General features: G+C 39.2%; 1 protein-coding gene across 4 annotated transcripts in view; it reads right to left on the reverse strand.

Moving 5' to 3' along the window:
* Nucleotides 1-1248: 1248 nt before the first annotated feature.
* dab2ipb (DAB2 interacting protein b) overlaps nucleotides 1249-12251 on the reverse strand; it is a 151100-nt gene continuing 140097 nt past the window's right edge. For all 4 annotated transcript variants that reach the window (XM_034710031.1, XM_034710030.1, XM_034710032.1 and 1 more), the window contains 2 exons: nucleotides 10155-10242; nucleotides 1249-7946 (listed from right to left, as the gene is read on the reverse strand). In XM_034710031.1, the coding sequence (XP_034565922.1) occupies nucleotides 7779-7946; nucleotides 10155-10242 (256 nt within the window). In that variant the 3' untranslated portion in view covers nucleotides 1249-7778. The remainder of the gene's footprint in view (nucleotides 7947-10154; nucleotides 10243-12251) is intronic.

The following is a 12251-nucleotide window of genomic DNA, read 5'->3' on the forward strand; positions in this document are numbered from 1 at the left end:
CGGGAACACTGTAGCTGTTGGCTAGGAGGCTCAAAGCCCACCTCTTTACCTCACACTCACTCCACAGCAGTTAATGTTGAGTTCAACATTTCCAATATGGCTGCCGCCGCCGATTAGCCTCAAAACAGCGCTTCAGAAACAGGTGGGTGACGTCACGGATACTACGTCCATTATTTATACATTCTATGATTTCAACATGATCCTGATGAAACACTGACATAAGAAGTTCTCCGATTCTTTATATTAGTAAAAGTGTAATTACTGTAAAATAAAATAACCCCAAACTTACACATATTTGCAGCACTTTAGTACATGTTTTAGTATTTTATTTAATCTTACTACATTCCCTTTTTTTTAACCTGTCTTTGGCTGCACAGGTTGAGCTGTGCCAGTTTTAAATAGCTGGTCTATTTGTCCTTATAAAGTTTTTCTTAATATGCATAAAATAGATATCCAAAGACACTCACCGCTCCTCCCTCTGGCCTTTCCGATTCAAAACATTTTGTAGTGGATTTGAAGTGTCCACTCCTTGGCTTGTTGCGCCGCACTCGACAACCTCACAGTCAACAAGTGGCTGGATTACATGTCTGTTTTCTATCCTTTGATACCACACTGTCATGATGTTAGAGTACTAGCTTGTTTTATTAGCTTGATGTCCTGAGTGCATGCCTCTGTCCCCCGGAGAGCCTGCTCCACTTGGACAAAGACACAAGTGTGCCTCAGGGAGCAATTAACAACACAGGAGCGCTTCTTTTAGAACACACATGAAGAGTATCTGCTCTTAATGAGGTCCACTTCCCTCGTTCGATCACATGTTGTGTAATACTGCAGCCTCTGAGCTAAACTGAGAGGCATTTTTAAATGATGATTAGCTCAAATTACAGCCACAGCTTTATGAGACATTCCTGCAACAAAATCTATTTTTGTTGTTACGACCATTTCAGGGTTCCTCCTCCCCACTGTTGTGAATAACAATCAGGCAGTATGTAGGTCAGCCCCAGCACTGCTCTCAACCAGTCTGTCACATCCCTCCATCATACCCTCCTCTCTGCCTTTGGTCCTCGCATCTGAGCATATGTTCTCTCGAGCTGCTTGTCATCTATCTGGGCCTGCTTGATTGTTTAATGAATATGTGATTCATCTGGCGTGCACTCCAAATTAAGCTGCATTTACATTTCATAACAACAAAGCGTCACAGGGAACAATGCAAGGCAAGGCTACAGGAGACAATCAACGAGGAGGGTAAGATTTTAAAATAGCTAAATAAAACTTTAATAGGTCTAGTTGCAAATGTACATAAATTGCACAGCCACATTTTGTCAACACAATTTTTCCTCTGTACATTATTGTTTTGTCACCGTCGTCAAAGGAAGCAGAATCCAGCAAATACTTTATACTTTTAACATACTTACAAAAGTATTTTCTACAAGATAATAGAAAACATACAACATCTTTTACTTTATTTATAGCTTTATATTTTGATTGATCTTTTGTCGGCCTGGCTGAACTGATGAAGAGTGACTTGAAAGTAAAACTGTGAACATGGAAGGGATAAATGAATTAGTCGCTGAGAAATTAAATCAAAACTCAAGCATCAGAGAGAGTTACCTTTTTAGAGTTTGTGCTGATGTGGAACACATGATGGTTAATCTCAGTTAACTGTTATAATTGAAACCTTAACTGCAGATTAAAGTGAGACTCAGAAACTTTAGCTGAGCTGTTGCCACTGCTAAACGCTAAACTGTACATTGTACTTTAGTTGGGAATAGTTTGGCTGAATATCTAAGCTACAGTACTAGCAAAAAACAAGTCGTAAGGAAGAGTCAAAAAGTCAATTTGTATCAACATTTCAACCAAAATTAGCTCACATTAGCTATCAGAAGCTAAAGGGAAAAACAGAACCAATATTTTTAAGAAAGTTAGCTAAAACTGGTTACTTTAACTAGATTAGCCACCAAGAGCTTCTTTGCATACCAGACAAATAAAGGGTAAGGGCTTAGCATTAAAGTGTGTCAAAAGTTAGCTAATGTAATTGGTAAACAAAAGTTCAGCATTTAGCTAAAATGCTTGCGTGTCCTTGAAAAGGGAGTATGGGTAAGAGTTATGTACCTTTAAGGGGGAAATTTGACCCCCAAAATATATCAATGCTACGTAAACTAAGTCACCTGGCAAAAACAGAGGATGTAGCAATAACGCTGTCATGGGGAATTTTAATTGTATGCTAATCTAAGAAAATGGTAACTCAAGTCTTTGCTAATTTTGTCTTTTATGAATGTATGTAGCATTTTATTTTGGTACCAAAAAACTAATTTCTGTTATCTACAAATTATTATGCATTGAGAATCTTTGTTGTAGGAAAATGTGAAAAAGAACCCCTAGGAAAATCCCGTCTAAAGGAACCAGTAATTAGAGGGTTTCGTTCGCATTCATGGGTCATAAATGTACATTAGTAACATTTTGATGCAAACTGATTCATTACCAACTAAAAACTTTTCACATGAGCTTTACGGCTGTCAAGCTAATTTGCAACCATTAGCAAATACTACCAACCAATCTGTTTGTTATAATATCACAAGTCAGTCTAAAACAATTGAGTCCAAAATTCTGCCTGTAAATGTTTGTGTTAAGTAGCTAACAGTAGCTAAACATTTAGCTTGAATCCTAAATTATCAATAGATTAGCAAGAGTGGAGTTCAGTTAAACCTACATTTAAAAATGTTAGCTAACATTAGCTAGCAAAAACCACTGGTCCAAACGATCAAGTAGCATTGAGACAAGCTAGCTAACTTTGAAATGTTTCAGTTTGCAAATGAATTCATTTATTTCTAAGAGGATAAACTTTGATAAAGTAACAAAGTCTCACTTTAAAATCTGCAGTTGCTCAGTATGGTTTTAGGACTGAATGCCTGGTAAGAAACGATGTCAAAGGAAACATAAATGTTATTTAATTTTAAAATGTTGAGTTCAAAAAGGGTTTGTGAATGAGTTATACCAAAATTCCCTTTCTTTGCTTTAAAACTTTGCTGTGTTTTTTGCACCTTGAGTCGGCGCTATGCTGAACAACAACAACAAAAAAAAGCGTAATTTTAAACACCAACCATTAACGCAAAAGTGCATAGAGCTAGACTGATGAGAACTACAGGATTGTGCTTGTTAATCTCATCGAGACCGGACTCAGCTTGGTGTGAAACCAAGGAGGCATCCTCCAAGACTTCCCAAGAGTCAAACTCCTACTGAACCAGATTTTCTTTTGGCTAGTGATGTTACACTCTAAAATACAAAACCATTAGCTTCAACAGGGAGAACACTGACAGGTTAATTTAATTGTATAGTTCTACCCGATGAGGACAGATGACCGACTGAGCTATTTTCTATTTACAATGTTCATAATGATACAGCAGAGTCTGAGCACAAGATACATTTACAAAAAGCTCTGTTAACATTAGGTAAAAATAGTGTGAGCATTTTATTTACACTTTCCTGGGCTGTCCAGCCTCCTGATACACTCAGTTATCATATATATTCACTGTATATATCTGCAGCCAGCCACTCATCATCATCATCATCATCAACATCATCATCATTATCATCATCACCTTCCAATTGGCAACAAAAGAAAAAAAAAAAAACTGTGATACGGACGCTACCATCAGCTCTCGAGCGAGGATGAAGCATGCAGAGCCTCACACTTGATGTACACAGTCTGTTACAGGTAAGAAAACTGAATACAAAAATATACAAAATACAGATGAAGAGGTGGTATGAACGAAGCAATGAGAGCGGCAGCAGAAGAAAGTAGGACCATTTTTAAGACCAACTGTGAGTTAGCATCTTCACATTCAAAAGAACGAGGGGGAGCCACCATATCCGTACGGTAGCCATTTTCCTCTGACGTCACTCTCATGGTGAAAGGCTGTTATCAAAAAGACCATGTGTTGCTATGCTTTGAGGTTTGAAAGTTAAACAGAAGAAACTGAACAGTTATCGTTTATCTACTTCTTGATTATTCAGCAGGTGAAAGAAAGTAATGAGTGAGTAAAATGTCGGGTGATAACGGGCCATATTCAGGGTAAAATAACAATTTGATAACCTATTCCCTACAGTAAACCAACAACCAGTGTTAGCATTACAGTCTCACGGTTTAGCACAATACAGATTCCTAGCTAATGGTAATGCTGTCAAAGTTAGAATTCAGAAACTTCCTGGCAGACGTACGTTTGAAAGTCCCACTAAAATACAAATCCCAACAAACAGTAACACTAGCTGCTTTAGGACAGCGGCTAATGTTAGCACTCTGCCACCTCCTATCTGACTCTTCAGTAAGTGTAGTTGATACAAATTCCAATATACGCAGCTAATGTTAGCATATCGCCATTTTCTAGCTAAATGTATCAACTGATAATGTTGCAAGGTATACATTCCTAGCATATGCAATGTTTGCGTCCTTTAGCTGTTAGCTAATTGGTGTTCAGTTCTGCTTAAGCTGACATTTTGGAAGTGTAACAGTAATGTTAGCTACCATAGGACAATGGCAGATGTTAGCATTCAGCCCTTGTAATGTCAGCTAGCCGCCTAGCTGACATCAGTGTATGAAAATGTTACCTGATACAAATTCCTAGCCAACAGTAATGTTGGCAACTGCAAAACAACAGCTAATGATACCATACCGCCATTTTCTAGCTAACATAAATGTAAATTGAATGTAGATGCGAATATAAGTTACCATGGGCTGTTAGCTAATTAACAGTTGGTGCTGTTCCTAGCTAAAGGCGTTTTTCGACCAGAGGAACTTTACCATGGAACTATGTGCGTTTCAACCGGTGGACCCAGGGTCTAAATTTAGTTCAGGGGTCGATAATCTCCCCCCTAAAAAGCCCCTGCTAGGGGGGTAGTACTTTTCAAAAAAAGAAGTCGCTGTGATTCCCTTGATTGAGCAGCTTGTAACAGTAGTCTTCTCTCAGCCCACCGCAAATGCGGCTCTCCCGGTGTTACGGTGTTAAAAGTAACCCTGTAAAATGGAGACCTTCAGATGAACGTAACGGTGTTTGTGGAGTTTACACAGCTGTTGAAACACAGAGGGAGTTCCTTCGAAAGCAAACTAGTTGTTTTGTTTATTAAGATTCCAAATATCCTCATCAGATATTTAATGATCGTCTAAAGACGTTTATGAGGGATGCAACCGACTGAAAGTCGGCAGATAACAGGGTCGCGGTTTAAACTAAAGCACTGGCCGATCTCTGCCACAGCTTTTTGAGTTAAAAAGGATTTCAAAGCCGTGTTGAAACGTCTTTGCTACTCGCGCATATCTCCTCATGCGTTGATTCAGTGAATCCATCTGTGATGAAATATAGCACCATCTAAAACAGCGCGAGCTGAGTCTCTTCCATGCTAACAGGCTAACTGCTGTGTTGCTCATAAGGATACCTGCCTGTCAGTCTGCTTCTATGGTGTCATCTGTGATGAATGGCATTTGTCTTTGTTTTGCTGCCCTCTACTGGTCTGGTGGTGTTGTGCATTTACTTTTCTTTTCTCCATACGTCACTGGCCTGATTTGCACAATCTACCCGGGACTTCAGCCCACGGTCAAAACGCAGACAACAACGGGGGGCACAGAACCTTTTAGTTCAGGGTAAAGTAGTTCTGGGGGCCAAAAGACCCCAGAACTCTTGGTCCAAATGCACCTTAACTGTGATTTTAGCTACTGTGATTTAGCTAACTGTGATTTTAGCTCATTTCACCCTTTGGCCTCTTGCTAGTTGATGTTTGGGTTTGTGATTGTTAGTTGTAGTAAAGTCCTAGCTAACAATAATGTTAGCTACCTTAAAACAATGACCAGGGTTAACACTTATCCACTTTTAAGTTTTATTTAATACAGCTCTTGGTCAGCTGTTATCAAAATTACCACTGAACAACAGCTTATGTTAGCATTTAGCTATTGTAATGTCAGCTAGCCGACTAGCTGACATTACAGTACATTTACCTGTTTAAGAACATTCTCATCTAACTGAAATGTGAGCAACTGTTAGGCAACACCTCGTGTTGAGGCTGATTCACTGCTGCACAGTAAATGAACAGTAATGTTAGGAAGTGGTTGAATCGTAATGATAGCTGTTGTCTATAGCGTATGGTTAGCCAAATATGCTGTTTTAGCTTCTTGAATGGCCCAATTTAGTTCTGGATAGCTTTTCACCCTGAGCATGACGTCTAGGCAGAGTTGCCTCAGGTGTGATAATGATGAATGAAGCACGGCGGTGGGGAGTAGGAAGAGGACACAAAGGGAAGAAAAGGGAAGGGATGATAACATTTGGGTTCATAGAGTCACAGTTTGGATGTTGGGATGCAGCATACTTCATTACCACTGATGAACGAAGCAGTTAGAGAGGAAATGTTGTAACCAAGGAGGCCATTATTCCAATGGCTCACCAGTCCAGTGTATAGTATGAGAGAGTGTGTATGAACACGTCTCTCAATAGCTCATGTGCGGCTAGAGAGAGGAGACCACACGAGAGTCAAGACTTATAAAAAATATCTGTTTTTTTTATCTCGACTTTGAAAGCAACGTTAAAGCACCAAATCAAGGAGCTTATTTTTGATTGTGTGAGTCAGCTTGTTCACGGAAAGGTCTCACAAATGAAGTGCACACTAAATAAAAACGCAAGCGTCATGGAGATTATCTGCAGATGGTGCTGATCACTGCTCGGTGTGGTCTCCTCCTCCAGGGCTCTAAAGCACGCTACACACTTCAGTCTTTCTTTGTAAGAGAAGAAAAAATAAAAGTAGATCTCCTGAATAAAGGGCTGCTTTTATATATTTGAGATTATCAAATATAGATATAGATATGTGTGTTTACTCTATAGAAGAAAAAAAATGCATACATCTATATTAAATTTCATTAATATAGTATCACATAGAATTTAATTTTAGTGTTCATAATATATTTGTTTACAATTAAATTTTGTATCCTTTACAAATCCACAGTATAAGTTGTGCCTTTTTACTTTTTTTGCAGAAAGAGGGGGATAAAGTCGAGGTGTGTTCCTTTCTTAAGGCGTTTCATGTACCAATAGCTTCTTACAAAGTGCACTACATAGGGATGAAGAGGGGAAGGAGGGGGGGAACACACCCAAAGGACATAAAGAAGATTGTTCTGGACTAAAAATCTATTTATTTGAGCTCCTATTTGGTTCTTAATAAACAATGACTTTGAAATAAAGCACTAGAAAGTAATCCTCTCAGGACAACTAAAGTGATAATCCTCAAAGCGTGTTATTGTTTTTAAGTGGGTCCACTTGGTCGCCAAGAGGGAGAAGGATAAAGAGAGAGAGAGAGAGGAGGAGAGGAGGGCTGCTAGGGCGACCATGTCAGGTGCTCGTCACTGTGTGTGGTTATATAGTGGTTTGTCCCAGGTGTCTTCAGGGTCTTGAAATGTCCCGGCGACTGCATACATCCTCTGGCAAAGTGTTTGATGGACAGTTTCATATGTACAAGTTCTGCCCCCGCCTCCCTCGTAATGAAGGCTGTCTGGTGATCTCTTACTGATCTGTCCGTCACGCTGCAGTCCCGCCTCTTCCTGCTGAGTGACGTCCTTACTTTGACACCGATGTCCAACACGTGGAAATCTTCCAAAAGTGTCTGCTTTTAAAAAAAAAAAAAAAACACACGCACACACCCTCGCAGTCTTTTCAAACTGGGCATGCTTCCATGCATGCATGTATGTAGACGTCCGCTCCTGTAATGACTGTACACACTCGGGGCACTCATCACTCCGTGCAGTCGCTCTAGCAGTTGCTGCTGTTCCTGAACTCTCCGTTTTCAGTGATCTGCAGTTTGCTGGGGTTGGTGGGCGAGATGCCGTTGCGGGTCTGCATGCTGTATCGCTCCTTCAGCTGGGTCAGAGCGCTCATCAGGCGGGCGTTGGCTGCATCCAGTGATGCTATGCGCTTCTCCTGCACACACAAGAATACAAGTTTAGAAGAAAACTTTAGACTGAAAAAAATGCATTCATATTTAAAGACAATAATCTGAACGGGAGTTATAAACCGCCTCACAGGAGCATTTTGGTGTTCTTTATCCTCTTTTACTTTTCACTGTGTGAACTTTTATCTGCTAAAGTCCAAAACACCAAACACTCCCTGATGCACAAAGCTTATTTGAACTCCAGGTGTGATCATGTGGAGGTGTGCTCATGCCAAACTTCATAATTAGTATAATTAGCCCCCACACTGAAGGATAAGGCTGCCTAGAAAAATAAAAGTAACACTGGCAACACTTGGACAAAAAACTGGACTGGGGCAGGAACACCGAAGCCGTCTACAAGAAGGATCTGAGCCGCCTCTACTTCCTGAGGAAGCTGAGGTCCTTCAACATCTGCAGGACGATACTGAGGATGTTCTATGAGTCTGTGGGGCAGCAGGCTGAGGGTAGCGGATGCCAACAGACTGAATAAACTGATCCATTGCCAGTGATGTCAGGGTGGAGCTTGACTCTCTGACGGTGGTGAAAGAGAGTAGGACACTGTCAAAGCTCCACATCATCATGGACAACATCCACCACCCTCTCTATAACGTGCTGGTGAATCACAGGAGCACATTCAGTGAGAGACTCATCCCCCCTAAATGCACCAGAGAACGCCACAGGAAGCCCATCAGACTGCACAACTCCTGCAATACACTGTGCAATATCCTTACCATGTTAACATCTCCTTCATTACCAGCGCTTTTGTACATAGATAATTCTAACTATTCTGTGCTTCTGTACAGTTTATTATTATTATTTTATTCTATTTTAATGATCTAATGATTTAAATTTATTTCTATTTATATCTTATTTGATTCCTTCTTCTATTCATATTTTGACTTTCTTACATTCTGTTTACAAGAGTTCTGTAATGACCAAATTTCCCTCCCCGGGATAAATAAAGTATTCCTGATTCTGATTCTGATTCTGAACTCATGGCAGTGATGTGCTCTCATAGGAAACATGATCTCTTGAGACAGTATTTTTAACCGACCTGACCAGACCTGGGGCCTCATGTACAAAGACTTGCGTGGATTTCCTACTGAAACATGGCGTACGCTCAAATCCAGAAATTGTCGTATGCACAAAAATATCCAGATGTATGAATCTGTGCGGAAGGATCAACAGCTGTAGAATGGTGCATACACCAGCCATTAAGTTGGCGTGAGACACCGCACATTTCCACGGTCATTTCACTCTTGATACATCTGAACTTTGCCGTGAAAAAGCTCTTTGTACATGAGGCTCCAGGAGTCTTCAATCATGTACTTTAAAGTCAAGGCCTGATTGTGTTGATTTAAACAGACCTCTGAATCCCTTTGTATGTGTGGCTCCTGCATGAAGCTCTCTGTTTGTAATATGGGCTGATCCACAGCAGAAAGCCTCCTCCTTGTTTTTAAAATAAGCTTTTTATTTGCATTGTCTTCTCCTGTTTACTGAGGGAGACAGCTTATTGCTTTACTGTGCTGCGCCTGTTTACAGATGCAAAGTCTTATTAGTTTAAGAGTGACAGCGATTAATCTCATATGCATGTCTGCGTCTGGTTTATGTAAATGTCATGTTTCTTTCCCCGGTTCTTTTATAAATCGCATTCATCTCATAGAAGCACAAATGTGTGTGTTGTGTGCATATAATGTGAACTTTTTTATATATAACAATGGTATCAAAAGACGACTCCAGCGGTGTTTCATCCTTCAAGACAGCAGTTATGCCCACACAACCCTCCTCTGCTTAATTCATAACTAACTTTCAAACCATCAGCATTTACAATTCAATTCATCCAGCTCGACACAACACTGTCTTTGTCTGAGAGGGATTTCAACCACACTTCTATATGAATAAGAAGAACATGGATAATAGAGGAGCTCCGCGTTGACTGAAAACCAGAAATGTGTAGATGTATGTTTTATAAGAAAGGCAGGGAGTGGGAGTGAGCTGAGAACTTCTGCTCAGCCATTCAAGCTTGTCAATGCCAAGAGCCGAGACAGCCATGAATTAAACATGGCAGTGTATTTCCGTGACCCTTTGTTTCCTCGAGCAGAGGACATGTGGCAGCACATACAAATGGAAACACACACACACAGAATGTATCTGGAGAACAACATGTCAGTCACTGTGCTGCAGGAGACCAAGCTGACCTGTGCGTCGATGATCTTTTGTTTAGAGTCGACCACCGCTTGCATGTCTGAGTGGTCCTTCTTCAGCTCCTCTTCCACCGACATTAACCTGCAGAAGAAGAAGAAGAAAGTTAAAGAGTCGAACAAAGCCACATTCTTACACACGGGCGTAGCAGGGTGTTGGTTTAGCTTAGCCTCTTGTTTAACTCCTGCTCTCTCTGCTCCCCACACCTCCTATCTCTCTGAGGCTGTCCTATCTTATGAAGGCATACCGGTCACTGTCATGTTGGTTTACTGGAGCCAGGAGCGGCCATATAAAGGTGTGTGAAAGGAGTTACCAGATCAATGACACAAACCAGGTAACCTAAAATAACCAGTCTTTCCTTCATGGACCAATCAAATTGTCCTGACACTAATTCAAGGACTTCCACAATGAATGTATGAGGATAGGCACCTGATAATTGGTGCTAACATATCAGATCATAGACCTCTTGGTAATGATCTGATGTGTAATACACTGCGTGCACAATTATTAGGTAAGTTGCCTTTTTGTGAATATTTTAAAAACTATAACAACAGTTGTTTTCAAATTTGTCAAGAAGTCAGATATATTTCTTCAACTGCGTAGTTAAAATGATGCTTTTCAAAGTACGTTGGCTGTATTCTTAAATAAATGCAGAATCTGCAGAAATGAGTGTGCCAAATTATTATGCAAGTTGGTGATAAGAGCATATAACTTGTGAAAATTAAAAACTAGGCACCATTTTAAACGTTCTATTGATTGAAAATAATAATATTTACTACAACTGTATTCAAACAAAAACAAAAACAACAGTTTTCTTTACATTTGTATACAAAATAAAACTGTTAAAGTCTTTAAAACATTTCAAATCTAAAGTGTTTCTCAAATGTCCGATATAACCTCCTTTTCTTTCAGTCAGGGTCAGAGGTCACTGGTAAACTGATTTAGTGAGGTTTCTGACGACTTCTCTGCTGACACTGTGAGCTGTACCTTGTATGGCTTTCCAAAGAGGCTCTTTTGAGCTGTATTTCTTGCCATTACTGTAAATTATCTCCTTTATTATTGACCACAAGTTCTCAGTCGGGTTGAGATCGGGTGAGCAGGCAGGCCAGTTCATGAGACGTTCTGCAGATTCTGCATTTATTTAAAAATACAGCCGAAAAGCATAATTTTAACCACAAAGTTGGAGGAATATATTCACTATCTGACTTCTTGACAAATTTGAAAACGACTGTTAACATAGTTTTTAAAATATTCACAAAAATGCAACTTACCTAATAATTGTGCACGCAGTGTATATCATATTTATTTGAATGTTGTTTTATTATTGTATTAATTTGAACTGTTTATTTTATTCTAATTTTTTTATTTATTCATTTTTTTTATTATTTCATTTATCTACTCAGTTGTATTGATATTTTTAGCCTTAATTTTATTTTCAACTCTTATCCTTACCCTTTTTAAATTGATTTATTTTAAGTATTTATATTCTTAATAATAAGTTGATCCTTTAACTTATTATGATTACACATATTTTATTGTTGTTGGTGTGCATCAGTCTCTATTTTAAAATCCTTTCTTTTTTTTCTTTTTTTTAATATGTCTTGTCATTATTTCATTTTTGCTTCTTTCTTGTTTTCAATCGCTGTAAAGCACTTTGGGTTGCATTTGATTTGTATGAAACGTGCTATATAAATAAAGCTTGATTGATTGATTGTTGGATGATCTATTGGTACAGTTAACTGCATTGCAAGCTAGACAATAGGTCTGATATTTGAATTAAAATATCTTTGAAAGGCACCAATGAGACAGAGAGATGAAGTTTGGTGACTGGCTCAGCTGAAGTGACACCTGACTGACAGGTAGCAGCACTCATCTGTCATTAAAGCCACAAGTCTATAATAATGAAAAACTTTAAGCTCTAAAATAATTTAACTGGACCTATTAGTTTAAAACTGACACATATACAATAATCCTAGAAAGTATAATTTTGTATCAGGATTTGAAAATGTTAAATTTTGTTGTCAAATTGGGCATTTTAAAGCTCCCCTAAGGAATTTTCTGCTTGTGTTGATTTTGGCGCCCACCCTGTGGAC

Source organism: Notolabrus celidotus, chromosome 19 (genome assembly GCF_009762535.1).
Source record: "Notolabrus celidotus isolate fNotCel1 chromosome 19, fNotCel1.pri, whole genome shotgun sequence".
Taxonomy (NCBI): Eukaryota; Metazoa; Chordata; class Actinopteri; order Labriformes; family Labridae; genus Notolabrus; species Notolabrus celidotus.